General features: G+C 37.9%; 15 protein-coding genes across 15 annotated transcripts; 8 read left to right on the forward strand and 7 right to left on the reverse strand.

Annotated features, from left to right (window-relative positions):
• Nucleotides 1-546: 546 nt before the first annotated feature.
• I206_103558 (uncharacterized protein) lies at nucleotides 547-2,124 on the forward strand (the record flags this gene model as incomplete). The annotated part of the gene is made up of 8 exons (XM_019153211.1): nucleotides 547-825; nucleotides 919-953; nucleotides 1,007-1,119; nucleotides 1,211-1,297; nucleotides 1,375-1,447; nucleotides 1,530-1,819; nucleotides 1,898-2,004; nucleotides 2,107-2,124. 8 exons carry the CDS (start codon nucleotides 547-549, stop codon nucleotides 2,122-2,124), a joined length of 1,002 nt encoding a protein of 333 aa, XP_019013372.1.
• A 424-nt stretch (nucleotides 2,125-2,548) lies between these two features.
• Nucleotides 2,549-5,690, reverse strand: I206_103559 (uncharacterized protein; the record flags this gene model as incomplete). Its single annotated transcript, XM_019153210.1, has 6 exons — nucleotides 2,549-4,617; nucleotides 4,697-4,920; nucleotides 4,977-5,092; nucleotides 5,172-5,293; nucleotides 5,382-5,604; nucleotides 5,667-5,690. The coding sequence occupies 6 exons, from the start codon at nucleotides 5,688-5,690 to the stop codon at nucleotides 2,549-2,551; spliced, it is 2,778 nt and encodes a 925-aa protein (XP_019013371.1).
• Nucleotides 5,691-6,028: 338 nt separating this feature from the next.
• I206_103560 (uncharacterized protein) lies at nucleotides 6,029-7,673 on the forward strand (the record flags this gene model as incomplete). Its single annotated transcript, XM_019153209.1, has 6 exons — nucleotides 6,029-6,149; nucleotides 6,236-6,413; nucleotides 6,474-6,766; nucleotides 6,837-7,086; nucleotides 7,146-7,430; nucleotides 7,505-7,673. 6 exons carry the CDS (start codon nucleotides 6,029-6,031, stop codon nucleotides 7,671-7,673), a joined length of 1,296 nt encoding a protein of 431 aa, XP_019013370.1.
• Nucleotides 7,674-7,857: 184 nt separating this feature from the next.
• Nucleotides 7,858-8,696, reverse strand: I206_103561 (uncharacterized protein; the record flags this gene model as incomplete). The annotated part of the gene is made up of 2 exons (XM_019153208.1): nucleotides 7,858-8,364; nucleotides 8,433-8,696. 2 exons carry the CDS (start codon nucleotides 8,694-8,696, stop codon nucleotides 7,858-7,860), a joined length of 771 nt encoding a protein of 256 aa, XP_019013369.1.
• A 987-nt stretch (nucleotides 8,697-9,683) lies between these two features.
• On the forward strand, nucleotides 9,684-10,508 carry I206_103562 (uncharacterized protein; the record flags this gene model as incomplete). Its single annotated transcript, XM_019153207.1, has 5 exons — nucleotides 9,684-9,785; nucleotides 9,866-9,963; nucleotides 10,066-10,142; nucleotides 10,216-10,309; nucleotides 10,394-10,508. 5 exons carry the CDS (start codon nucleotides 9,684-9,686, stop codon nucleotides 10,506-10,508), a joined length of 486 nt encoding a protein of 161 aa, XP_019013368.1.
• A 379-nt stretch (nucleotides 10,509-10,887) lies between these two features.
• On the reverse strand, nucleotides 10,888-11,499 carry I206_103563 (uncharacterized protein; the record flags this gene model as incomplete). Its single annotated transcript, XM_019153206.1, has 1 exon — nucleotides 10,888-11,499. The coding sequence occupies one exon, from the start codon at nucleotides 11,497-11,499 to the stop codon at nucleotides 10,888-10,890; it is 612 nt and encodes a 203-aa protein (XP_019013367.1).
• A 1,506-nt stretch (nucleotides 11,500-13,005) lies between these two features.
• On the forward strand, nucleotides 13,006-14,172 carry I206_103564 (uncharacterized protein; the record flags this gene model as incomplete). Its single annotated transcript, XM_019153205.2, has 5 exons — nucleotides 13,006-13,149; nucleotides 13,227-13,370; nucleotides 13,430-13,831; nucleotides 13,919-14,001; nucleotides 14,055-14,172. The coding sequence occupies 5 exons, from the start codon at nucleotides 13,006-13,008 to the stop codon at nucleotides 14,170-14,172; spliced, it is 891 nt and encodes a 296-aa protein (XP_019013366.2).
• Nucleotides 14,173-14,529: 357 nt separating this feature from the next.
• Nucleotides 14,530-15,358, reverse strand: I206_103565 (uncharacterized protein; the record flags this gene model as incomplete). Its single annotated transcript, XM_019153204.1, has 5 exons — nucleotides 14,530-14,595; nucleotides 14,649-14,735; nucleotides 14,947-15,144; nucleotides 15,213-15,271; nucleotides 15,325-15,358. The coding sequence occupies 5 exons, from the start codon at nucleotides 15,356-15,358 to the stop codon at nucleotides 14,530-14,532; spliced, it is 444 nt and encodes a 147-aa protein (XP_019013365.1).
• Nucleotides 15,359-15,696: 338 nt separating this feature from the next.
• On the forward strand, nucleotides 15,697-16,952 carry I206_103566 (uncharacterized protein; the record flags this gene model as incomplete). Its single annotated transcript, XM_070202790.1, has 4 exons — nucleotides 15,697-15,853; nucleotides 15,917-16,014; nucleotides 16,076-16,305; nucleotides 16,430-16,952. 4 exons carry the CDS (start codon nucleotides 15,697-15,699, stop codon nucleotides 16,950-16,952), a joined length of 1,008 nt encoding a protein of 335 aa, XP_070058891.1.
• Nucleotides 16,953-17,544: 592 nt separating this feature from the next.
• On the forward strand, nucleotides 17,545-18,095 carry I206_103567 (uncharacterized protein; the record flags this gene model as incomplete). The annotated part of the gene is made up of 4 exons (XM_019153202.1): nucleotides 17,545-17,646; nucleotides 17,765-17,822; nucleotides 17,882-17,983; nucleotides 18,046-18,095. The coding sequence occupies 4 exons, from the start codon at nucleotides 17,545-17,547 to the stop codon at nucleotides 18,093-18,095; spliced, it is 312 nt and encodes a 103-aa protein (XP_019013363.1).
• A 590-nt stretch (nucleotides 18,096-18,685) lies between these two features.
• I206_103568 (uncharacterized protein) lies at nucleotides 18,686-19,506 on the forward strand (the record flags this gene model as incomplete). The annotated part of the gene is made up of 4 exons (XM_070202791.1): nucleotides 18,686-18,715; nucleotides 18,783-18,867; nucleotides 18,929-19,097; nucleotides 19,194-19,506. 4 exons carry the CDS (start codon nucleotides 18,686-18,688, stop codon nucleotides 19,504-19,506), a joined length of 597 nt encoding a protein of 198 aa, XP_070058892.1.
• Nucleotides 19,507-19,848: 342 nt separating this feature from the next.
• Nucleotides 19,849-21,514, reverse strand: I206_103569 (uncharacterized protein; the record flags this gene model as incomplete). The annotated part of the gene is made up of 3 exons (XM_019153200.1): nucleotides 19,849-20,391; nucleotides 20,632-20,919; nucleotides 21,050-21,514. The coding sequence occupies 3 exons, from the start codon at nucleotides 21,512-21,514 to the stop codon at nucleotides 19,849-19,851; spliced, it is 1,296 nt and encodes a 431-aa protein (XP_019013361.1).
• Nucleotides 21,515-22,209: 695 nt separating this feature from the next.
• On the forward strand, nucleotides 22,210-23,492 carry I206_103570 (uncharacterized protein; the record flags this gene model as incomplete). Its single annotated transcript, XM_019153199.1, has 5 exons — nucleotides 22,210-22,322; nucleotides 22,461-22,587; nucleotides 22,710-23,001; nucleotides 23,070-23,148; nucleotides 23,306-23,492. The coding sequence occupies 5 exons, from the start codon at nucleotides 22,210-22,212 to the stop codon at nucleotides 23,490-23,492; spliced, it is 798 nt and encodes a 265-aa protein (XP_019013360.1).
• Nucleotides 23,493-23,898: 406 nt separating this feature from the next.
• On the reverse strand, nucleotides 23,899-25,032 carry I206_103571 (uncharacterized protein; the record flags this gene model as incomplete). Its single annotated transcript, XM_019153198.1, has 5 exons — nucleotides 23,899-24,026; nucleotides 24,118-24,227; nucleotides 24,300-24,327; nucleotides 24,392-24,470; nucleotides 24,577-25,032. 5 exons carry the CDS (start codon nucleotides 25,030-25,032, stop codon nucleotides 23,899-23,901), a joined length of 801 nt encoding a protein of 266 aa, XP_019013359.1.
• Nucleotides 25,033-25,502: 470 nt separating this feature from the next.
• I206_103572 (endoplasmic reticulum vesicle protein 25) lies at nucleotides 25,503-26,476 on the reverse strand (the record flags this gene model as incomplete). Its single annotated transcript, XM_070202792.1, has 6 exons — nucleotides 25,503-25,550; nucleotides 25,607-25,680; nucleotides 25,790-25,920; nucleotides 26,025-26,094; nucleotides 26,175-26,259; nucleotides 26,330-26,476. The coding sequence occupies 6 exons, from the start codon at nucleotides 26,474-26,476 to the stop codon at nucleotides 25,503-25,505; spliced, it is 555 nt and encodes a 184-aa protein (XP_070058893.1).
• Nucleotides 26,477-27,040: the final 564 nt, after the last annotated feature.

A 27,040-nucleotide genomic window follows, 5' to 3' on the forward strand; every position in this document is an offset into this window, starting at 1 on the left:
ATTGAGTATCACTTCACATCTACTGATGTATAACAGATAATTAGTCAAGTTGAACTTGACTTGCTTGCTCTTTTGAACAGAGAAACGTAGTACATAAAGACGAAAGCAGAGCGTTTGGGGAGAATATGGGAGATTATCTTGGCATTGTTCAAAGGTCAATAAAGTTTTTACTTTGAAACGAGTCAGTGCGTATCAAGGGGTTAATTCGTTGGATCTCAATAAACAAAGGAATGACTTGTCAAGTAAAGGACCCTCCTGCGATGTTTTTAAAAATGACATTATTTCCTTGAAAAGAATAGTCCTTTTTGTATCCATCGATCCAAGATCAACTTACCATGAGGCAAATAACAGTATCATATATATGACTAACATGACCTCCTTTTCACCATGGATTACTTTCTTTCTTTTATCATCTACTACATCAAACTCATATAATCATACTAACAATCTACCACTTTACTTTCATTTCTCCTTTAAATCTTCTAACCTATCATCCATTATACACCTCCACAATCTCCCAATTCCCTCTAATTGAGCAAGCCTACAATGCTCGCAATTTTCGCTCTTTACTTTGTTACACTCCTTTACACTCCCATTGCATTTTCTCAACCACTGAAAAGACAAGAAAAGGAATTAGGAGTATATATATCTTCAATCCGTGATGGATCTTGTCTTTCCACAAATGGTCAACCTGAAATAGGATCAAAAGTCATTTTTGATAATTGCGATGGAGCTGAAACTTGGCATGTACCTAATGAAGCTGGTTTATTGGGTTTAGATACCCTTGGATTAGTATTTGATCAAAATGATCAAGATGGGTTATATGTGAGTCATATTATTACAATTTTTAACCATGATTGGTAATTATTGATTAAAAGGATCGTTGAATTGCTAATTTTGAATTCATCGATGAAATAGCTCAGAGAACCTGTAAAAAATTCGACAAGCCAATTGTAAGTATGACGATGTTGTGAGAATTTTATGATTAATGGAAATTCGACTTTAGGTGGAAATGGTATTCCGATAATCGAATTGGATCATCTGATCATACTATATGCCTTGAATATAGTCAAGGAGGTCCAAAGACTGCTGAATGTGATTCAATGAATGTTGATCAAGGTGAGTGGGCGCACGAAACACAGTCAGATGTCTTTCCGTATATCTAGATCAAGTTGCTGGTAGCTGATGAGCATGTTCGACGTTGTTCCAGTTTGGATTCTTCGAAATACTTCACGATCACAGACCTTTGATGATATCGCTAAGAAGGATGATGTCAATAGACAAGGTTATATCCATCGTAAGTGGTATCTCTCATTGAGGTACATTCTTCATTGATATTCATTTGTGCTAAAACTGAATATCAAATGTCGGCAGCATATGGAAGAAACGATATTTGCCTTTCTGCAATTTCAGCTAAAGAACCATTCATAGGTGGAGGTATAGCAATGTAAATCAATTCTCTGTTTTTTGGTTTCCATCCTTTCATTCGCATTTAAGAATATAAAATGACAACTTGATTATGAGAATAGGACATATTGTTCAGGAAAAGGAGATGGTAATTTTTATTTACCTGTATCAACTTCTGAATCATTATTTAAATGGAATCTTCCTATAAAAGGTCAAAAAGGTCATATTAAATTATCATCTTCAAATTTATGTTTAGAAACAGGTTTAAAATCATATAATCAAAAAGGATATTATGATTGGTCTTTGATTTATGGAATGGGAATTCAATTAAAAGAATGTGATAATTCAATTAAAGGTCAAGATTGGATTTGGGATGGAAAAACAATTAAAATTGTTGATGAAGGTAATTCTAGTTAGTTTTTTTTTTCTTCTTTCTTTCCTCTCTTATTTGAATCAGTCGCGATTAACTGAATACTACCTTATACAATAGACCAATGTCTTAATATATTGGGAAGATCAGGTCCTATTCAAATGACGAATTTTCTCAATTTACGTCCTATGCAATTATGGACATGTGATTCATCCGATTACAACTCTGTGAGTCTTACTTTAGAGATCTCCTTACAAAATGACAATTCGAATTATACTCTAATTTGATAGTATGAAAGAAGCTAACTTGGAAATTTTATTTGTTCTTAGATGTTCTCGATTTCATAAATCAGTCTTTTGCAAAATCTTTTCCCAATTCAAGTAGCTGTACTTATTATTTCTCATTGGTTCATACGTATATGGATTTGCAGGTTCAAGTTCAATTTTCAGTTTCAGGACAAATTACATTTATCTGCATTATATTATATTTCATTAAATCGATAAACCTTATGTACAATATGTATGTAACAAAGTCTTATGAAAAGCCAAATAATCGAAACTCAAAAAACTATAATCAAATGAATGCCATAAAAATTACACTAAAATTACAACAATGATAAATTCTATAAACAACGAATAAAACCAAATCAGGAGTTTTCGTTTGTATCAAAAAATGAAATCAAAACATTCGCATCGAGACGAGATTATTATCTGATCTTCTAGATATCCCAATACCTCTGAAAGTATCCACAAAAGAAGAAGAAGAGGAGAATCATTCCTTTCTAGTAACCGTACAATCTAAAACTTCTTCATCACTAGTCTCGCTGACTACAAGATAATTTATTCTCTTCTTCTGTTTCTTCTTTGGCGAAGGTGTACGTTTTCTATGTTCGTTTATTTGTATTTCACTTTCATTCGTTCTTCTATCAGAACCAAATAAGAGTGATTGATTGATTTTCGACGAATCATAAATCGGTATTATCTGTTTTGAATGAGAACCACTTCGACTGCTTGTCATAGTCGAAAGGGTATTTTCTATATTTGATACATCAAGTATATTCGTTTCGAGTGTTGGAGAAGAAGTGAATCCATTCAACTTCGCTTTACTACTTCTTCCTTTAGTCAACGGTTTACTGATGGATGTATCGTCGTAACTCAATGGACTATTCATTGCCTTATTCCCACTACCTCTTCTTCTTTGAATAGGCGTCGCATCTTCATCAGATGAGGAGCATAGATCAATAGGATCATCCCTTGCTCCAACATCTTTGTTCAGAATAGCAGGAAATGTAGAAGGTGACGATTTCGATTTTGAGAATACCCTTTTGCTGAAAGGCCATTTTTTAGGCGAGCTAGCTCGTCGTGGGGAAGCTGTTATACCATTTTGCTCCGACTTTTTCGAAGAGGCTTCAGGTGAGATGGCTTGATTTGACTTGGATCTGGATTTGGACCTAGACTTAGGAGAGGACGTGGGAGTGGGAGAGGAGCCTCGTGAAGGAGATGATTCAGGTAAACTCGATAAACTTGAAGTCGGACAAGGTCTAGCCCTGACTTTGGTTTTCGCTCCAGGTAAATCTGTCCGGGTCGACCTTCTCGGCGAAGACGTGGGGGATGATCTAGATCGTGATTTCGATCGCAGCGACTTTGATCCAATAGACGGCACCTCTTCTACGGAACTCATATCGGAAGCCATATCGACGGTCGTTTTGTGAGATTTCGCAGCAGTATAAAAAGCGTCAAATACTCCTACGTTCATCTTTTCAGTTGATATTGCTCTTCCTTTCCCATTTTTCGGAGGAGCTTTCGACAAGGTTCTTGGTTTCTTCTTAGGTGATCTTTTCGCTGCTTTTTCATCTTCCCATTTTTGTACCAATTTAGGCCAAGCTTCTGTGACCAAGTATTCGGACATCCATACCCTGATCTCATCTTTCGGTTGCTTCCCTATTCCAACCTGTACTTGGGTATTCGAAGGCTCAGCATCTTCATGATCATGTGATTTATCTCTCAAGCCGATACTTTGCCTGGTATTATCAGATAGATCGTTCGGATCGGCTCTTGTACCTTCCATTGCATCGTGACACCTCTTGATATATTCTGCATGTCGAAAGGATATCCTAAATTCCGTTAAATTCGGATTGGTCGGATCAATTCTCGTGGAATGAATCTTGAGTACTTTGTCCGATGGCTCACCAGGATGAACTTCATCTCCAAGAGGTTGAGACATTTGAGAGGATTTTGGGATTATAGGTGAAGATGACGGTGCTGCTTGACTGAAGAACGAGGTGATCATGGATGAACTTGCGGTTTTTGACGTTCCGACTGCTTGATGGACCAAAGGTGTAATCTCAGCACTATAGCGTGATCGAACAGTTTGCCTAGCTTCATCCACTATTTCCGCTCCGAAGATTCCGACACTCTCCCCGGCAAATTTTTTGATCACTATATCTTTTGTTCCCCATTCGAAGTATCTTTCACAAGCCAGAGCTAAACCTTCCATATCGCCTCTCCCTTCATTTCTAGCTTTCCCCCGTGTTCTACTTGATTCACCTTTACCGAAACCAGGCCAACCTTGGGTAGGGTCATTAGGCGGACTCGTACAAGGGTTCAAATATGCATCTAATGTGAATTCGGGGAATATCGATGTTGGTGAGAGAGCAGATAGCTTATTGGCTCGATCTGGGTACTTTCGACCCACTTGCTTGGAGGAATTCGTTCGCAATTCTTCAACGATCTTGTCATAAATTGTTGTTAAACTATCCTCAAAAACTGCTCGTTCTGAGGTATATTTTTTCAAGAAGTCTGATAGACCTGCATTTGCAAGACCAAAGGATATTGACGGCCCTGAGGTCATTCTTATGTGTTAACAGATGCTCAAGGAGAAATTTCGTTGCGGTATTTTCCCAGAATTTATAATACTCACCTATACTTGGTAATCCTTCCGGTGTATAGTCACCTCCACCTAAGAGCGCAATGAAGACCATGGCCATCCTACAGTCCTCCTCCGTGCTTAAAGTAGTACCCTCTTTTTTAGTCCAAAGATCCCTTATAGCAGAAGATCGGTATATTTCGTAAGTTCTCATGTCTCCTCTTGAGGAATTGGTACCTGACGTAGAGGCTTGTGCTCCTGACAATGTTGGCGAGTTACTACAAGCATATCAGTCCACATTGACCTTGATATGCTATTTTACAAAGCAGCTCACTTTCTTAACAGACACGTCGCACCGAATAATAGGGCATCCACATCATCTGACAAAACAGCATCAATCTTGCCTTGGCGATTCATGATCGCTAGTTCCGCTTCCGCTTCTCCTGGAGCCTAAACACCAGTATCTGTCAGGCAACTATGGCCAATCGAATTTTGGGCAACACTGTATTAAATAAGAATGATCACTTACATTCCACCATTCAAGACCACATACGTCCAATAAAGCTTTGAATTGTTTACTTTTATGATCAGCTGTACCGAATTGCCCAGCTACATTTTGATTTCGCTTTTGTCCAGGTTTATTTGGTCCGTCTGTGCTCAATGAAGTTTCAGAACCGGCAACAAGCGGGAATATTGTTATGTACACGAATTTGATTATCATAGACTGGTTGAGACTCACCAAACACAAATACAGGTAAGACGGGGTGTTGCAATAAAGCTGTAATCTTGAAAAAGATAGTTCTCAAGAAAGGGTTTTCACCATAATGAGTGGTCTGAGCATGAAATATCCAGATTGAAGCATCTATTCCGACTGTGAAAGCTCTTAATCCATTTCTATTTGACTGAAAGGCTTCTTTGGATAAAGCTGATAATGATGTACGGGCCGCCGCTGGTCGAAGAAGCTATAGTATTAGACAAGGTGTAAACAATCTGGACTTTCGTAAGATATACAAGATAAACTGACCTCCCACAGACCAGGAACTCCCATTTCTCCTACCTTTTAGCCCCCAAGAGAGATATAGCGCCAAGAAATTGTCAAGAAGGTATCTCTGCCCACCAGAATGAGTGCAAGATGTGTTATAGTAACAAGATTCCATCGTAAATGGTTCAATCAACAACAACAATATTCCAACTGATCCAAGCTTGGATTGACTTTGTTTATGTGCCTGAACATCGAGCGGTCAACAGCGCCACATGGCAAACTGATCACGTGACAAATTAAACAGAGCAAAAGTTGAGGACGGACTTCGTTGAGCATGTAGATTTCTGTTAAAGCAATCACAACAATAACATTGCAGTATATATCCATTGACCACAAAGTACAAGATGGCTTCGGCGTTGCAATCAAACAAGAAATCTCATAAGCGGAAATCTGAGGCGGGTTCGGGTCAATCAGACTTACAAGTGATAGTTGAGGATCCTTCAACTTCTGCTGGACCTGCTTTTGGTGAGTTGATTGAGCCAAAATCCGTTCATGGGAGCGGTAGCTGTCATAACTTGAGAAACTTACTGACTGTAGTATGTGCTTATCAGTCAACTTTCCATCTGTCCGACCGTCCAAGAATACCCCATTCACCATTTATACTCGAGACGTTGGATCGTCATCTGATATTACGAAACAACATACCTTAATAGCTGGAGAAACGGAAGATGTAGAATTCTTCAGTACAAATAGAGATCATAACCTAAACACAGAGGGATCTGACTGCCAGTAAGTTCTGTCGGTCAGACTTGATCATCTTTCGGTCATAGCTGACTTGATATAATTCAGATATTTGCCCGCTCTCTATGATCCTTCGACTGGCTCAGTTCATATTCATCCTTCGACTCCCTTATACCTCCTTACTCATGGTGTCAAACGTCTCAGATCTTCAGTCAATGCACAACTCCTAGACAAACAAGCTCATTGGAAAACACAAAGAAATGATTTGGGTGAAACATTTGGTACACGAAAAGCTAAAACTCAAATTCGAGCTGAAGAGAGAAATAAGGTGGATGTAGGAGCTATGCAAGGTGTTAAAGGTCATTTGATGGGTAGTATTCCTGAATTGGCAGTCAATGATGGTGAGCATTTCAGTATCTTGTGTGAAATTAATCTCCGAAGAAAGCTGATTCATGAATGATGTATCATCAGGACCTGTTCTTGCCAACGAATCTATCCCTACTCCAAACTTGACCACTTCAGATCCAACAGAAGTATACCCTCGAGATTCCCTCATTTCATCTCAAGAATGGTCTTCCATCGATGTTAAAGCATTACAACAAGCTGAAGACGATGATTCTCGTCAAAAAGCATTACCATGGAGGAGGAAGCTCGGTTGGTTCCATAGTAGGATTAGGTATTTCAATAGTCTCGAAGATAAAACCGTTAGGAGAACACAATTGTAAGCTACAATTGTCATGTACAACACCATCTGCTAATCCAAATGGATTTTTCATTTAGACGATATATTTTCTACTTATCCACACTTTGTCTACTTCGAGAAAACGCTGCAGTTTTATCCAAATTATCAGCAGCTGAACTACCCAACAAATTCCCAAATGTACCTTCACAATTGTTAGATGGAATTATCAAGCGATTCGCTGAACCAAAAGAAAAGAGATACGTCATAACAGAAAAATCGCATGTTAAACTATTAGCATGGATTTGCGTATTGTACCTCCATGTTGGTGGATTTAGTGTAGATACAAGTAGAGTAGCTTCAGATTTGAAGATGGACAAAACAAAGTGAGTTGTTTTTCTTTTGTTCTTCAAAGTCTGAGGTGCTGTCGATATTGATACTTTATTGCCCCGTTATTCAGAATCGAAAATATGTTCAAAAATGTAGGATGTACCGTCAATATGGATACTCCAGCTGAAAGAGAGAGAAAAGGTATAAGCATGGCTGAAGCAAGTGCAAGTCGAAAAGCAGTATTGAAAGCACCTGTAGTTTTCCCGAGACAGAAAACAAGAGGACCTACAAGAAGATAAAAACAATCATTTGGAATATGAAAAGACAACTAGAGGGGAGTTTCATTTTCATTGGTTCATAGCATTGCATAATGATCTATACCCATGTATACATATTTATCATCAATTTCGTAAAAGGGGTATACTAAATATGTACATTAGTCATAAAAAGATATTTACAGAATGGTTCCGAGATATTTGGTGTTCAACAAGCAGATGTAGCCATACTTCTAACCATTTTGACACTGCCGATATCCTTCTTCTTGCTAGATATGACTTCAGCTTTGATAGAAGTTTTAGAAGTATTTCGAGGTAAACAGACTTTGAACGAATTGTGACCATCAACCGAACGAATATTAACCATTCCTCCAAGTTTGAGATGAGCAGCTACAATAGGATTAACCAATATCAATCTTCTTCTTGATATTTCGGGTGACGTATCGTTGCGATTGGGCTTTACAGCTACATGTTTCTGAGGTGATGAATCGACTTCAGGGATAGCCGGTTGAATTGGAGAAGCGGTCTGAAATTTTCTTTCCAAAGGCTGAGGTGTTTTGAGCGGCGAAGAGGTCGATCGAGATGGTAGGAGAAAATATCCGTATGATATAGTTGACATTGAATAAGCTCTTCGATGTGTCAAATGTTTTTTACCTGGATTCAAAATATTCATTTTCGGTTGAATGGATAATGGGATTACATTAGGACTTGTTGACTGTAAAAAAGCACTGTATGAGCCTACCTACCCATTCTCCAAAGACCTTGAGATTTATGATTACTCACTCTAGCTTTTGGTTTATATCCATAATTCATGTTCAATTGTCTAAATCCAACATCCCTTATATCTCTCAACATTTCTTCTTCTTCTTCTGGATCTTCGACCTTGAAACGAGGGTAAGGTGAGTATCTATTAATCGAATTTCGTGAATTACTTGAATTTGTTGATGAGATAGAAGGTGTAGGTGAAGGTGAAGTATAAGATCTATATGTCCTAGTTGAATTTGAAGAATATGTAAAAGATTTCAATCCTGAGTAAGAATGTGCCATTTTAAAAAGGTACTGAAAAGATAGTGTCTCGTTTAGATAATCGTAAAGATTTGTTGATATTTATGACTTTGCTTAATTCGCTTGGTTATTTTGGACCTGAGGACTTTTGAAGTATATTATGAGTAAGTTTATATACATTCCAGAAATATTATCAGGTATGTTAGAACAAAAAAGTAGACGTCAGATTTGAACAAAACTTCAATCAGTGATCAATCGGACTTTGTATCAGTAGTCAATCCATTTCTTCTTTTTCCCTAGTTAATAGTGGTTTCGACTTCAATAAATACTCTTGATAGAGAACAAGGAGAAAATTACAAAGTCATGTCTTTTGTGGAGCATTTACCATTATACTCCAAACGTCTTCATGCATTGATCATTCCATTTTTTATTGTATTCAATTTGAGAAAACAATGAGAATAATGATAATGATGAGAAGAACAATGAGGTTGTACATTTGGGAGATAATGCACGGACCAGTTTTACTCGTAGTTTTGTCTTTGTCAGTGAGATCAGGGTCTAAAAACGTTAGAAGCGGACAAAAGCGACTCATTTTGCAATTCCTTACTACTTATTATTCCTTGTCTAATAGTAGCGAATCAAGACGACCGTGTGAGCCTTTCGTCTTCATTGCCAGATATCTTTGTGAAAGACCTTGACTCTCTCGACATGCATTGTCATGATTGGCGGGATTTGTTGCTTGTCGATCACACAGCCAATCAATGGACAAGAGGTCCAGCGACAGCGACGCAGAAGAGGGGCGTTTTAGCGTTTGGAACGGAGATGGAGGAAATCTCCGATTGAAGATGACTTTATGTGGAGGCCTAATTAATCTTCCAAAATATTTGCTTCACCTCTCATGTTGTTGATAACAAAGTATATGAGACAGTACAATTGTCCTAAATTGAAAATTATTGACGTCGACAAAACCACCAAATCTCTGTACCCTCCCTCGCAAAGAATCGCATCTCAGGACGAATTACGCACATCATGTCAGACGAGGCTCCTCAACAATCAACTTCTAAATTAGACAATGCTGGTACTTTGCTACAATCCGTGTCCACGTCCATGACACATGAGAAAGTATCAATAGTGAGTTACAAACATCCAATACCGTTCGGAAGAATCAATGTGTAATTGGAACTTATACTCCTTGGTCATGCATCGTGTAGTTACCTGGACATGAACCAGATTATTCAGCATGTACTTTCTGTTTATGGCAAGAAGATCATACTTTAGGTAACGCATTGAGGTGGATCATAATGAAAGAGTGAGTGCCGACTATCTTCAGTCCGCCGAATCTTGGACTGTCTTCTCAATCATCATGCGAGTACCATTGCCGTTTTGAGCTGATATTAATCACAATATTTAGTCCAGACGTGGAATTCTGCGGTTATACAGCACCTCATCCTTCAGAACCTAAAATCCATTTACGTATACAGATGTACGGTGAGTAGACATTCATCCAAAATTGTTTTATGGAAAACCCGTAAGAGCTGAACAATGCTTTCTTTCGTGTTAGACGGATTATCAGCTGTCGATTGTTTACGAAAAGCTTTATCGAATTTACGTGATCTTTTCACAACGGTGGATAAGTCTTACAAACACAGCTTGAAGTGAGTGATGATTAATTCTATTCGTCCCGTTGGTTCGTGTTTGCCAGGTGAAAATCTGCTGATTGCCATTTACCTAATTTACAGTAATGACAACTATATTCGAGAGCAAGATGTCGATGTTCGTGCAGCCGTAGATGAGACTTTGCGACAAAGAGGATTCCCTGTTGAAGGCGATGAAGAGGGTATGGATTTGTCATAATACCAATATAAAGCTAGATAGCCCTTTAAAGAAGGCAGCTATCGGAGCAGATGATTAGAGTGAGACCAATTGTACCATATTCCTACACCCTTCTCAAGCATTGAATTGCTTGGGTCCCACATCATGCATGCATGTATCAAAGACTTAACCGGCATCATTAGGCGAAGATACAGCTCAACATCGCTGCCTCAACGCACAACCGTCATGAAAATACAAAAAGGTGCGTTCGTCTGATCTGTTTTCACCAATAAGGTGTATACTGTTTGGGCTTTGTCAAGCGTATAAATGCATGATCAACCTATAACGAGATATAAATGAATGAATGGTCGTGACTACGATTGAATGATCACCATGAATGGCTCAGGGACTACGTTTAGTCTTACTGCTGAGTCGAATTACAATCGTACCAAGTCATTTGAAGTTTAGTGGTACCTTGAACTGAAGGCTCTTTGGTCACTCTACATCTTCTTTCATTCAAATTAGTGCTGACATCTTTCAGTAGATCATCCGTAAGGTATCCTTTCGTTTCAGTTTGCTCACTTAGAAGAGCCGTAGAATGCTGATTTCCAATAGCTTTACAACCTTTTCGCCCACCTCTCGATTCTGGATCAGGTTTTCTGATTTGTTTAAGATGAACTTGAGTTCTTGCTGAATGGAGAGGAAAGAGTTTATCAATTACGCTCTGTGCAATTTGAGATGATCCCTCTTGATAAGTGTGGGATAATTCGTCATCTGTGAGTTTCAGAGATAGAAGAGATTCGTCGCCGGAGATCACTGGAGTTGGGAGGGGTTTTCTACAGTCTAAACCGCATCGACTAATTGTTTCATGAACCGTAGCAACTGATTCGATACCACTCCGTCCAGGAGCGACAACGAATCGATGTGTCGTATTGTTGAATGTGAAGGTAGTTTTGACCGATAATACGATATCGGGTTGTGTATCAGCCAACTCCTCCAGTTCTTGTTGGATTGGATCATGAATTGGATCCATTGTGATTGGTTGAACAGTTGTATAAGTTTGAAAAAAATTCGTAATGATATTGAGTGATGTGATGAATTGACTGTTAGGGAATATTTGCATGAAATCCAGTCAGAGAGACACCTCATTTTATACCTTGCTGGGAGGTTGAATCAAGTATAGCTACTGGTGTAGGGTCATGACAATTCTTGACTCGAAAGATTCAAGCGGAGACAGATTCAGGCGGAGACAGTTCAACCGAAGACTGATCCAACCGAAGACAAATACACGCGGAGTACGGCAAGATGGCTGATTTCGAATTGAGTAGCCTTCGATTTCTTGGCGCTTACAGATAACTAGGCCTTCGTGTGAGTATCCTTTGAAGATAATGTTAAGCAGCAATGTTTAGGTTATTCATTCCTCTCATAGTGTCCACCGTGATATCAAGTCCGAGTGAGGAATTAATGGAATGAAGTTTCCAGTAGAACTCGACTCGGAGATGGAGTCGATCTAGCGGAACGACAAAATACGGACTTTTAATTGGTAGATAAGCCAGATAGATATGATAAGAATGATCGTTCATATATGCAGAAATATTGTGTACCAAATCAAAGGATAGCGAAAATGCAAAGTTCTCATGTCGTTATCAGTCCGGACAATGAATCGGTTTATGTTGTTCATATTCCGATTCACTTTGATATAGCGCAGATTGCGTGATCTCATTGATCAAATTAGTTTTCTGAATCATGGTTATATTGTCGAATGACGACAAGTCGCCGTAAACGCGCATGCGCAAAAGCTATTTACTACAGGAGCAATCGACCGAATAGCTGACTTAGCTCCGTTGGATGATCGGAGTCGGAACAAGTCATCGGACAAAGGGGTTCTTCTCAATGTCGATTACCTTATCTGCGTCGAGATTCACCCAAGTACTTGCCAAGCTAGTCTTGAGCCTACAGAATGGCATTCAATTAAAACAACATTGTGAATCAACTGACTAACTGCCACACTCATCGCGATCGTGCAAAACCTTTCCCATCATACAATATCAATCTAGAGTCAGACCATCAGGGCTTGATACACTATACGCATCCTAGGACGCGAGTAAATCCATCGTAGTGTTACCTTCTGATTGATATTTGTGTCTCAGGATAAGCATTACTGATGACAATTCTTGGCTTCTCCTCAGCCGAATCGCCGGGATCTCGCCTAAAGGGTATAACGAAGATGATTTCCGTCAATGGTTAGATTCTCCTTGGATGACATCTGACGGTCAGTCAAGTCACCTGAGAGGGAGAGGTGAAAGCCAAAGTGATCTGTGACATTGAAATTTTGAAATCAGTAAACAGATCGCTAAACTACGAAGGCACGAGAACATGTGCCTGATGAGCTTCTTTACTTTATTTCTGCGATTAATGGTTTTTACCTCTGAGAACAGATATATTTCGTTCCCCGTCATTTGTATTCACTTTCGCGACTAATCTCCATTGACTGCTCAGATCTTATCCTCCAGTTTTATTGAATTGAACCAAATACAACATGCTGGGTACACGAGAAAAGGTATTGATATTATTCTTGGTGGCAGTTAGTGTTTCCGCTTCAGCGTATATAGGATGCTTTGAACTTGCGGCTTTCAATGGTGGAGGAGGAGTGATATTCGATGATAGAACAGAGAATTGTCCTGTAAGTAGCCAATCAGCCTTGTTAGATGAAATTCTCTCTGCGTCGGACAATGAATCATCAAGTGATTATTGATTTAGGATCTCATCGTTCCTGAAATTCCCTACTCCAATTCATGGCAATACTACAATAACACAGATGTATACGCTTGTAGGGGTTTTGAATATCCCTTGAACCCTTCATATCTAGTGGCAGATAGAAATTGTGATTATCCTAACGTCAATGTGAGTTCTTTTGATCATGTAAAATACCAAAAGACGATTGAAGGTTTTTTATCTTTTAGGTTACACTTGCTCATCCACCTACGGATTGGACTTGGGCAGGATGTTGGTATCTTCATGATACACCTAATTGGGTACAAGTTACAAATGTATCGAATTGTTTGGCAAATTGCGAGAATTATCCATACGCTTATTCAAGATATAATTCCGATTTAACCATTTCTTGTCTTTGTACAACTTATCAACCTCCTTATGATTTACCTTTGAATTGTGGATTTGGTGATCCGTTTTGGTATACACATCCATACGTTCCACCATCTAGTCAAGCTATTCAGAGGCATAAAAGGGAGAAAAAAAGACTTGAACAAAAAAATCAAGAGAACGATCAATTTGGTTTACCTAACCTCTGTCCGTACAATATGAAGCCTTGTAAGATTCCTGGTTTGGTGCATGGACTGTATGAGGTAAGTAATAAGGCGACTATGCTAACTGACCATTCATTGGTATGTGAAAATCTGAATTGATTCTGATGTATATTCGTGGCTGTGTAGTGCATCAATACCGACAAAGAAATTCAAAGTTGTGGTGGATGTGTTGAGGGTGATCATTCAACTGGTGTCATTTCGGGACAAGAGTAAGGCCTAGAGACACCTAGGGAGTCAAATTTTAATCATTCCTATGTAATAGTTGCACCGCAATTGCCGGTGCTGTCAACGTGGGATGTCAGAACGGAAGTTGTATAGTACATTCTTGTGAGCAAGGGTTTTTGCCCTCAACGGACAATCAGATTTGCGAAAGAGAATGAAAATGGACATTGTATATGCTACTTAGTGTGAATTGATAATGTTATATTGCTCAGCATACTGGGCAATCCAGTCTGTAGATTAACTTGTAATGTGACTGGCTGGTATGAATATGACACATGACTATACATGCATGAAATCCAACTTTGATATCTGTGGAAGTCAGAAATATTTTCTGTTTGCTATCGGTTGGTAATGCAAATAGGTTGCTATTTGAACATTAGCCTCCCGATATGAAAATGAAGCCACCCAATTATGCATATACAATAGTTATATGTTGCTAGACATGAGTTGATTGAATCCTGTATTTGTAGCAAGGTATTTTTGTCATCTACCGTTACATCTCACGTATGAATAACCTAGTCGAATTTCGATCTATCATAATTGGCTCCTCCGGCACGTCGCAAACGGGTCACGATATCGTCCTGAACGATACTTAATCAGCCTTAGAAAGTATTTTGAGTAACAGAGTACGCACCTGCTTGAGATCTGATGCAGTAGACGCTGATACTTCTATAGAATATGCTCGAAGTATATTTTTCACGTCTGCAAGGTGTACAGATACCTATGTCGATGACTACGGTCAGTAAAGGTTATTTGAAAGGGGAGAGCGCTTAGGAAGGGATGAGCAGGTAAAGTGGCAGAGTGAAAAACCAGGAGACGAGGCCGATCTAACAAGCGGATGGGGGTCGAATGGATAGAGATAAGAGGGGCGAGGTGAATAGAGTATAGGAAAATCAAATGAAGGAGAAATTAAACCAATTTGAACAACCCACCTTTGCCCTTCTCATGATTTTGACTTCCTCTCCAATCCAAATAACCAAAACGAATTTTTCCCTAAAAGAATGCTCATCATTCTCATAACGGATCTTAGCATATGCGAAAGATGCTCTTTGAGGTTGTAATTCTTTGGCCAGTTCTTCTATGTTACCTTTACCGGTCGAAGTGAGCGTGAGCGCATTGGATTTGTCTGACTATGGTTCACCAATAGCATCGATTTGTGAGCTATCGTCGTTGCAATGATTGATAAAGACTAGCTCACCTCGTAATCTAGTAACAACCATGTAATATCGTCATTATTACTTCTCACTTTCTCGTAAGCTGATCACGATATCAGCTATGACACCAGGACAGGAGCATAATTAAAAGCTGACCCTCGGCAATTTTCGGGTCTTTCACGTCGGCCATATTGTACAGATGGCACAGGTGATGTATTGGGGAGAGATTCGAGGTGGATGAGGATGTTTTACAGCAATTAAGATGAAGCAAGGTATTACAAGGTTGTGAAGCAAACTATGATGATGAGGTAGATGGCGTTTAAGTCTAATACCCACTCGCTCATGAATCCGGACGATCCGACCGTCGCGTCTTACTTCCACGTGGCTATTCATCTATTCGCTGTGCCTGAAACTCGACGTTGGTTGGAATGGCAGAGCAGCGAATAGATAGCCGAGCAGTCTCTTAGTACTTTGCTTTTTCTAGAGTTCTTTATCATCCCTAATATCACACTGACGTACTCGTCCAAGATGTCAGGATCTGGTCAAGGGAAAGTTCCTTCGACAGAGACAGCTTCAAAACCAGAAGTTGAAATTATATCTTCCCTTTTGGCTCATCCTTTACTTCAAGATCCCAAATTCGTAGCTACCGCAGGTGGACTAGTTGTATTATTACTTTTCTTGAGCTGTAAGTCTCCTTGCTGGAACTGATAATTCATTCATCATACAGCTAACACAGCTACTATCACAGTCTTCCGAACGAGCAAAAAAACTTCCCGACGATCTGGTCCCACAACCGTCTTACTCGTTGGACCAAGTGACGGGGGTAAAACATCCATTTTTGCCAATGTAAGCTCTTCGGATTTGAAAGGTTGAAAGCTTTTTATAGCTTATGTTCCTGGATCTACAGCTCGTGCACAACTCGTATCCCCAAACACACACATCGATTCAACCTTCTATAACCACCTTTCCCTCTTCTTCACCTTTTAATGATGGTCAAACCAAACAAGTCAGATTGATTGATATACCTGGTCACCCTAGATTACGAGATGAATTGAAGAAATATATCAAAGATGCTAGTGCTGTAGTATTCGTGGTGGATATTCAAGCATTAGTCAGAAATGCAGCCGCTATTGCTGAGTGAGTTTAGTTCGGCGTTTATCGTTAACTGAAAGGGGAATCCAATTCTCAATCCGTCAATGACAGTCTGACTTTGCATCTTGGTGCTGATCAGATTAGCTTACACACAACTATCATAATTTAGGGAGTTACCACCTATTCTCATAGCCTTATCCAACATTTCTGTCGCTCAAAATCTTATCGAACCTCTCAAACTTCAAATCTTAGCACATAAAACGGATCTTCTCGCTCGTTCAACATCCCCAAGTCTCAAATCTCCACCTGATATACCGGAGTCCTCAATAAGCACAGCAAGAGATAGAGTAAAATCAATTTTGACCCGTGAAATGGACAGGATGAAATCAGCTAGAGGAGGAAGTGGAGGAAAGATAGAGAGTATGGGCAAAGTTTCTGGAGGAGCATCTGCCGGATTTTTCGCTAGGTTGTTTGGTTCTGGCGGGGGAGCTGTAGAAGGAGAAGAAGGTGAAGGGGAAGATGAAAGTTTAATTTGGGGTGGAAAAGGTCAATTTGATTGGAACGATATTGAAGGACTTGAAATTTCTTTTGGTGCAAGTGGGTTAGGTTCAGTCAGCGAAGGGAAAGAAAAAGGGGAGAGAGAGGTAGGCAATGGTTTGGATGAAGTCAAAAGCTTTATATGGGACGCGTGATCATCTTCCTTTATTCGTAGATCACAGCTGTACTATTTTGGTATGCATCAGAAGTGAATCGGCAATTATGTTCATGCGTGAGTCAAGAAATTCAAACCGATTCCCCTTTGTACACTGCCTTTAAAGAACATATCTCATCCACATGATCAATGAATTACCCCGGTATCATGGTACATATGATCTTCTCTGCCCTTGAATTACCATATTCCTTTCATGAGTATAGATATTCCTTACACTTAATCAATTAATTGTGTATGCAGCCTAACTTCGGAGAAGAAGGCTATAAACAGCAATTTGGTTCGGGATATTTAACTCGCACGTGCATTTGACGTCATTAATCTTCGGTGTAAGCTTATTTGCCACATCAGTAACCATTGCCACCGGCACCACCTCTGCATCCCTTTATCTTCACCGCTTTCAAATCGTTCATTCACCTCACTTCGATTCTCCAATCCAATATAAAATTGTATCCTTCATAAAACTACCTTTTTCCAGGTGACAAGCGCACACAACAAGCACATCCACTTATCATCCCCGCTTAAACGGCTCAACTTCGCTCACAACTCAATCTTACCGATAGAAAATCATCAAAATGGTTCGAGGTTCAGATATTATCTTGATTTTGGTCGCTATAATCTTCCCACCTCTTGCAGCAATCATGATTACCGGATGTGGTTGTGATACTTTGATCAATGTGAGCGTCCCGAATCCCCTTCCTGATTTCAAACCTGCAGCCTTTAAAATTTTTCATCCTCACCCATTCTATCGCTCTTCCAAATTGAGCCGAACACTAATTCTTGGTTATGTTACAGGTCCTTCTGACCCTCTTAGGTTATATTCCAGGTCATCTCCATGCCTTCTGGCTTATCTGTAAGTATACCTCGTCTCGTTTTATATAGTACTATGCTGATTATTTCTGACCTTCGCAGACAAGAAAACGAAGGCCGAGGAGTCATTCGGACCAGGAGGATACACTTATTTGGGTAATGGTAACTTTGTAGGAAATGGGCCTGGTGTAGCTGGAGCTCCTCGTAAATTTCAATCCCATCATATCTCCATCAGCCGCTGCTAACGAATAGCACCCTGTATCTAGCTCCTCCTCATGGGCATCAACAACAGCCATACTACGGATCTACCCAATAAGGTATTCCACCCTGTAGCGAAGAGAATCATTACATTCGGAATTGAAGTTGATGGAGAAATCAGGATTTAGAAGAAATGAATGGAGGATCTGAGCGATCTTACTATAGGAAGTCAGATATGGAAGGAAAACGTATCACAACGCAAGTAAAAAGAGGTGAAGTGGCTATCTTTAGTATAATACATGTATTGAATGGATTTTGCTGAGCACATGATCGAAGTGGTGAATGAAATTGTTGGCTTTGCATTATTTATGCATGTCATTCAATATGAGAATATGATTCGCTTCAGTAAAGTTGACTTTGAAATCAAATATAAGCATCCCGATTGCCTCCAGAATCAAAAGGATTATACACGCACATACCCTAATAATATACGCACTGACCATGTTTGCTTTTGATGAATGAGGGTAAAAGTATACTAAGATCAAAGGAGTAGGTAGGACTGACGTCAGTGTGAATCGTTATTTGCACTCATGTTAACTTCATCTGTCAATATAAAAATCAAACTCAATCTCCAAGCACTCAGATTTAGATCGTTCACGTAACATCACTTCTTTATCATCCAAACAGCATACCTCAGCACAAATCACAATGTCACTCTGGCAGTCTTCCCCAATGCATGTAAGTCCGATATTTTATTTACTACAATTTCTTGGGTATTATGAGCTGACATGATATATTACTGTAGTGGCAAACTTATACAACATCTGCTCCTTTAACTCCTCAATCAGAAGAAGCCTTTCGTAAACAAGCTTCTTTAGCATTTAGAAATAGTAAATACCGGTTTTCTTCCTGACATATATCCAGAATAATGATATTAATTATAATTTATAGATCAACAAACAATAGGATATTCAGTTTCTTCTTCTTTCACAAATTTTAATGGAATTACATCAGGTTCAACACAATTAAAAATTGGTAAATCATCACCTTGGACAATTGATGAAATAAATTCTGTTGAAAGGTATTTAATTGGATTAATTCCAAAAGGTGATTTGATTGGGTAAGTGAATAATTTTTAATTGTTGTCAATCCCAAAAAAAAATAATCATTGTCTCGTTAACTTAATATGAAGTGATATGTAAACTGATTTATAAAGAACGATCAGACCCTCAGGTAGACCAGTAGGATTGATTGAACCACCTCATACATCCACATCATCAACTTTAACTCCCAGAGTTTCCAAATCCAAATCTAAGAAAGCCGCTCCTCCACTTCAATCTTTTCCTTCAACAATTAGTGAAGCAGGTACAATTTCACCTTCTACTCCGCCTACACATATGGTTCAAGATCCAACTAGTCCTCGAACAAATCACGTTCATTATGAAGATTTGTCTTACCATGCACCATCCGGGCGATTCGCTGCTTTCAAGAAGAAATTAACGAAGAAGACTACTCAAACAGAACGCTGATTATTCGAACAACGTACGTATTTGATCGTATATTTCCACTTTTCCAGTCAAATGATCAGTGCCAGTCTGCTCCACACTTTTCATCATGTTGAGTAGGAATCATTGTACTTTCGCCCTCATAAAAGTGTTTACATATCACACATCGCTCGTTCAATCGTGTGATATATATATACATTTTGTAATCATGTTGTAGATATCTATATATCTGTAAAATAATCGTATCATAAGAATAACGTAAATCTATATATTTTGTATATTTTCTAAAATGTATAAATCTAATTTATCGTGCTTTTGTAAAATTTCGTAATTTCTATCTATGAAAATGAAATATAAAAAAATATATTATTTTCTCTTTTTTAATATTCCATTATTTAAAATTCCATTTTGATTTTGATTTTGATTTTGATTTAAATTTCCATTTTCATTATTTTTAATTATTTCATTATTTATACCTATAGATTGTGGAATTTGTTCTAATAATAATAATTGATCATTTTCATCTAAAATTAAATCTTCACTATCATTATCATTTTCATCATCATCATTTTCATCTTGATCTTCATCATCTGATCTTGTATCTTCTGCACCTTGACCTTTAATAACTTTAATTGCAACTTTAATTGCCATATAAAACCAAATACTTGCTAAAATCCATAAAAGACTAACTAATCCAATAAATCCAATATATGTATTATATGTTAAATAATTTCCTGTTGAAGTTGAAAATTTAGATTTTAATCCAATATATTTTGGTGTATCTTGATAAATTGATTTTATAACTAAAAATAAACCAATTTCTCTTGATAATAACCATGATATTAAAAAAATTACAAATGTTACATCGCATGCTGTTGTATAAGTAAGGTATCGTAGCATTTTAGCGAGCTGGGGGATGATTCAATCCTACACTGTCAGCCAAGGTTTCTACAAAGGCTACTTTTTTGATAGGATACGTAGAAGTGGTGCAAGTAAGACAGCTGGATTCAGGCGAAAGCACGAATGAAGAACAGATTGGGATACGGAAAAGGAAAAAGGTAGGGAAGATGGCATAGCCAAGGGGACAAGAAAACGTGATAATCGATAATCGAGAAGGGTCGACTAGGACAGAAAGTAAGAAGAACTCACAGGTAAGAAGATATCACAAAAATCCATTAAAACATGAATAACCACACCAACTCTAGTAAAATTCGCTATATAACTTGTAACGAGTAAAGTAATAGTTAAAATATGATGTCCAAACATTTGCCAATGATCTTTACGTCTTTTTTCTGAATTTATAACGTATATTTGATGAAACCACCAACCTAATTGAGATAAATAATAAAATTTAACAGTACCTGCTATTGGTGTATATGGGTATGTTCCCCATAATTGTTCAGGTGAGAAAGGATTAGGTATTGTATATAATGTAAACTAAATAAAAAAGAAAAGAGTAGTCAGTTTAGCTGTGTTATACAATATCATTCAGACTGATATAATACAAAGATATCTCTTTTTCTCTTTGAATTTTATTTTCAAAAATTGAATTTAAAAAGTAACTTACCATACCAAATATCCAATATACTGTACAATATAACCAACTCCAAGCTTGTTCAGAAAATCTTGTAATTGTATGTATTCTCTTTTTTCTATCTTTTCTATTTTCTCTTTCAAAAGTTTTTAAATTTATTTTCCCGTTTCCTTTTCCTTTTTCTTTAAATTGAGATTGTAATTCTAATATTTTATTACGTTGTATAATATAATTTGAAAAAGGTGAAAAAATATAATCCATAGTTAAATATCTTAATATTGTAAATATTAAAAAACATGAAAAAGAAATATAAATATCTTTATATCCTTTATCATATAATATTTCACCATTATTAGATGTTGTAATTGTTGAAGAATGAAAGAAAGTATTTGATTTTATATGTATAGGATATGATAAAGTAAAGAAAGGATGTAATGAATGTGGAAGTTGTGATTGTAAGAAAGAAGGTATTGTTGATGTTGTCATATTGTAACTCATGTTGAAATGAACGTGGAAGGTTGAATTCTTGATGTCTTCTTATTCGAGCTGCGTGAATCTATCAAGCTGATCTAAGTTATCTTTGTAGCGCTTGCGATTTAATAGTCTTCTATTTCTTGAGGAGAACTGTGATAAACGAATGTACTTTACTAAGTTAATATTAAGATTAGCTCATTTACTATCGTATGAATAGTGAGGTTTGAAGATGTTCATTTTTTCTGAAAGTTCGGTAATTTATGTCGTACCTCTTAACGCGTCTCAACCAAAAATATTCAAAGTACGCACCAATAAAAGAAACCCTAAAACCAATTTGTCAAGAATCTAATAAAAGATCTTATAGTCGCGATAACTTGATGTCTATCAGTATACTACTAAACCTCTCTGCTATCTCTTCGGTTTCTTATCAAAGATTGCTCGCTAAGCAACGTTCAATGATACCTTTATACTCTCATTTCAACCCCCCTTCCATTCTACCTCGCATCGCGTCAAAATGAGAATCTCATAAGGGGGAAAATTGATTCCGTTTTAATCAAGGTTAACCTATTTCCATCACCCATTTAATCATCATATCGATCTCTCTTGTCATCTTCAAAGTAGTTGAAATGAAAGCGAAAACATCTTAATACTCTTTAAATCAATTTACTTAAGCTCTAAGACGATTCAGATTATTGGCAGGAAGAGCTGAATTGAGTAAGATGGCTTTATCAAAACCTTCGCCAACGTTATACGTGTCAAATCTAGAGACGAAGACGAAAAAACCAGAATTGAAAGCTAGTTTGTATTCTTTATTTACACCTTATGGACAAGTGTAAGTTCCAACCAAACTTGGTACGAATAAGCTATCGTGACCTTGGGTGTCAATCGCGACTTCGAAGTCGCTATTCGTTTCCTGCTTTCTTTGCAGCTTACATGAAACGATGCTAATTTGACCTTTCCCCGGCTGCAGTATCGATATAGTAGCTAAGAAGAATGGTGGAGGTAGAGGTCAAGCATTTATAGTTTTCGCAGAACAAGCAGGAGCCACAGCTGCATTAAGAGCATTAAGTGGAGGATTATTCTACAATAAAGAATTGGTAAGTTCTGTTCACAATTCATAAATTGTATCATATGGTCTTCTGAGATTCTCTATTTCAATTTCGATTGTGTCTCACATTTCTTACACTGAAACGGATTGACTGACATTCAATTTGAATAGTCAATATCGTACGCGAAAGCTCCATCAAACGCAACTTTATCTAGACAAGATCCATCCTTGAGTCGTGAGAAAGCAGCTATAGAAGCTGCTAAATTAGTTGTATCAAATGCTCAAGGTGAATATGAACAATTAGAAAAAGAAAGAGAAGCAGATGAAGCTGTTTTAAGAGGTGAAAAGAGGGAAGCTATCGATGAAGATGGTGAATCAACTGGTAGAGATGCAAAGAGATTAAAAGGCAATGAACAAGAAAATGAAGAAGACGAAGAAGAAATGGAATTGGATGATGAAGATGGTACGTTTTCTGAGACCTACTGATTTGTCACAAATGAGTGCTGATTTGATTTGTATGAAATGTCGTAGAAGACGATCAACCTTCTCTTATATGTTCAAATTTACCTCCCGAATGTAACGAAGATATAATGTCAGCTCTGTTCTCCCAGTGAGTGATCGTCTTCTACTTCGCTTATATTTTCTTATTGTCAAATAAGCGACGCCTACGATTGCTTGATAATTGAACGATCAAGTCATTCAGTTCTACTTCGAAACTTAACCCATGCTATTCAAAATCACCTACTGACTATCTCTCACTCACATAGATATACCGGCTTCTCCTCTGTTTCTAGCTTCACCGCTTCTATACCGAAATCTCATCCAAAATCAAATACAGGTTCAAGATCCTTCTTAATAAAGTTCGATTCCGTTGAAGGTTTGAAGAAAGCTGAAAGTGAGACGAAAGGTTATTTAATGCAACCTGGATGGGAAATGAGTGTTTCACAGAAATAGGAAATATCATAGATCGATAGAATAAAAGTAGGCTCGAAAAGTCTAGTAGATGTGGCTTACTCTAAAAAAAACAGGAAAGTGAGGTATCTCCTCTATTTCCTGTTTAGGCGTTGAAGTTCTTGTATCGAGACATATTGACAAGTGTTCGCTCGATAAACATGTATACATAAATAGCATGAAAACATGTGGAAACGGAATGCGGTTGCAGCTACAAACTGATAACATACTTGTGAACAAATAATAATAGAACACGTCCAAAGACTTGGATCTGACATTTGGTAGCTTCTCATATCTAAGTCAATGACATCCTACACCTATGACATATCTTAGTAATCAATCGACCACACGCTTCCTCCCTTCTTCTTAGCTGACTTGTCGGCTGAATTTCAATATCACTTAAGACTGTTCATCTTTCTTTCCTCTGTGAGACTTGGAGGGAATTAAGTTCATTACCTTTCTTACTAAACCTAGAAAGTACATCGGAGGCTCTTTGCATTTCATTCGAGAAGTCGGTGATGATCTTTCTAGCATTCTCTATTGATTTAACAAGAATATCAGAGATATACTTCATTTCAAAATGCCTGAAGTATCGCAGCAGACATTGATGGTCGAGTTAATCACTCACCATGCCCATCTTCTTCCTTTTCGATCATTTCAACTCCCGTAATAAGGGCTTCTTGAGCTTCTTTATTCATTGAGGTAAAAATATAATTAACTTGAAAAATATGTTCGTAGCTACGGTATCAACAGATTAGGCATCAGGTTACATTGCTTTCTTTCTGCAGTAAATGAAAAATGAAAACAAACGCGTTGTTGAGAGTATCTTTAGCATATTCTAGGTAGACAAATCTCATTATCAGCTGGCTTAACGTTAAGATGTCAACAGACAGCGGACCTACTATGAAGGAATTGAGCCATATCTTTTTGGATTTGATCCCATTCATTTTCAAGTACAGCCTTTGAATTGAAAATATCAATCTGTTGAAAGGATTCGAACATCTCGTCAGCTCATATCATCAATGGCGAAAAAGCAAGGAAGGAAGATATATGCGCTCTATGAAAAGAAACAGAGCAGTATACTTACAGGAGCCATAGGATCGAAATCATCCATCTCTTCTTCTTCTTCTTGTTTTCTCTCATCTTCCTTACTAAATCTTCTTTTATTACTAGATTCATCATATTCATTTTGATCAAATTCATTATTAGAACCAATTGAATTAGAAATACCAGTTTGTACTCTTCTTGTAAGCTTTTTAGAAATTCCCATATTAATACCTATAGAAGGCCTTTCATTTAATTGATTAAGATATTGCTTTCTATTAGTAGAAGGTGTAGTAGGTTCAGATCGAATTCCTTGACCTTGATTAATTCGAATATCAAATCGATTGTCATTTTGATTATTATCTGACGTTGACATATTTACATCACCTTCTTGATCAATATCTACAATTTCAGGTGAAATTGATTTGACTCCTATAGGAATAGGAGTTTTCGAATTATATGGTGAACCTGAATGTGAACTCGAATTAAAAAAGGGCATCACAGATTGTCAACAGCTTTTTGGAAGCAGGATCTAGGGGAGAAGGGAAGACACTTGCAGAAGATTGGTGAAAGAAAGGAAAGAGGAAGAAATGGATTACAATTGAAACAAAGTTCTCCATATATATGTTCATGGGACTGATTATTCGATGAGGGACCGTTCTCATCGCACGGACCATCGAATTTCCTTTTTTTTTTAAAAATTGATCATTGTACAGTACCCGTCAACCTTCGTCAGCGATGGTCTGGTCAACGCAGTGGTACCTCCTAAACTCAATAGTCATGCGAAGCTATGCAAGTTTGGATATTGCCGGATATATCAGATAATTTTGCTAGTCTAGAATAGTGCCGCTTGGAATCAAGCAGTCTGCACGAAATGGTAGAAACAATCAGTACTACCAGCAACCGCTGTGAACAATGTGACGTGGCATGCATCTCATTGTACCACGCAAGCGATTTGTATTACGAACGCTAATCGATCAAATATTTACGTTTGAAGAAAGACCGCAGGTGAACGAGCTAAAAAATCGTTAATCATTCACTTGCACGCAAGACAGAGGGTATAAGTAGCTTACCTGCCATATACCCAACCCAATAATACCTAAAGTGATCAGTATCGAGAAATTCTTCACACGAGCATTCGTACTCTCTACAATTTCATCAAAAATGGCCGTCAGATTCCCAAGTCTGAAGAGCGATGAAAGGGAATGAAGCATTGGAAAGGAGTGTATCAAAACAGTGCTTAAAGAAAACCTCACCGTTTGTATCTCTCATTCTCATTTCTCTCCTTTGTAGATAACCCATTTCCTCAACTATTTCTTTCACTACAGCTTCGAGTTTACGCATCTCAACTTCTAATATCGATAACGATTCTTGGTTTGCTATAGCGCTATACGTAACAGGAAGTGGTCAGCATGCATAAGTATGAAAATTGAACAGCAAGGATTTAAAAAGATATTATTGAAAGATTTGATCTCTTGATACGATACTCACTTGTAATCAACAGCATCTGCACCTATGTCCACATCTAGATCTACACTCCTCGACAACTTCTCATTGGTATCTGCAGAATAACATTCCCATTAACAAAGTTAGTATTTCAATTTGGCTTTGATGGTAGCTATACGTCAGACGGAAACCTACCATTTTCCAAGAAATTCCTTATACATACACCAACATCCGCTGATTCATGCGTGGTGATAGCTAATCGAGTTTCTCCTTTTATGTCCTATACCAATCATGATAGGTTCATTCAGCTCAAGTAATCATCCAGTGACGGTGAGACTTCGCCAGCTGACCTTTTTATTCAAGTATACGTTCCCCCGTTCTGATCCGTCTAGGATTTCGATATCTACTCTTTGTCCTGGTTCATAAGGTACATTGGCAGTCACGATCACTAGCGAATGAGCAGCTGCAAAATTCCATATACTGAATTCAGTCGGCATTGTAAGCTAGTGATCTGCATTTGTCATAGTCACATTTCGATAGCTTACCATCCTATAGAGATCCAAGTCAGCATATTCTTCTCGCGCTCTGTTCAAGTCAAGAAAACTCACTTGGTTTTGGATACCTATCAGCTATTATATCAAATTTTACCGCATGTACAGCCGATATCAAAGATATCAAAATCAAGATCGGTCGGATCATCATCGTGCGTTCGTAATGTCGTTAAACTTTTCGTTTCTTCCACAAACAAACTGATTATCCTCTTTGGTTGTGATTATGGGGGAATATAATGTTGAAATACCTCGAAAATGACATGACGATCCACCTCCACGTCTAGTTAAGAACGACAAAACGCGTGCGAATATTTAGGCCTACACACAGCCAAAATCACCCTTACTTGTATATATCCTGTACGCCTATCTTATAAAGGGGTCTGTGCCTGATTACCGAATGCAGCGAGTCATTTTATTGATACAAGAAGGTTAATAATAATTTGGTTCAAAAAGTCATCAAAGGAACGTATCTGTGAGCGTTCATTTGTCTGATATCGAATAAGATAATCC

The sequence above is a fragment of the Kwoniella pini genome, chromosome 4 (genome assembly GCF_000512605.2).
Source record: "Kwoniella pini CBS 10737 chromosome 4, complete sequence".
Taxonomy (NCBI): domain Eukaryota; kingdom Fungi; phylum Basidiomycota; class Tremellomycetes; order Tremellales; family Cryptococcaceae; genus Kwoniella; species Kwoniella pini.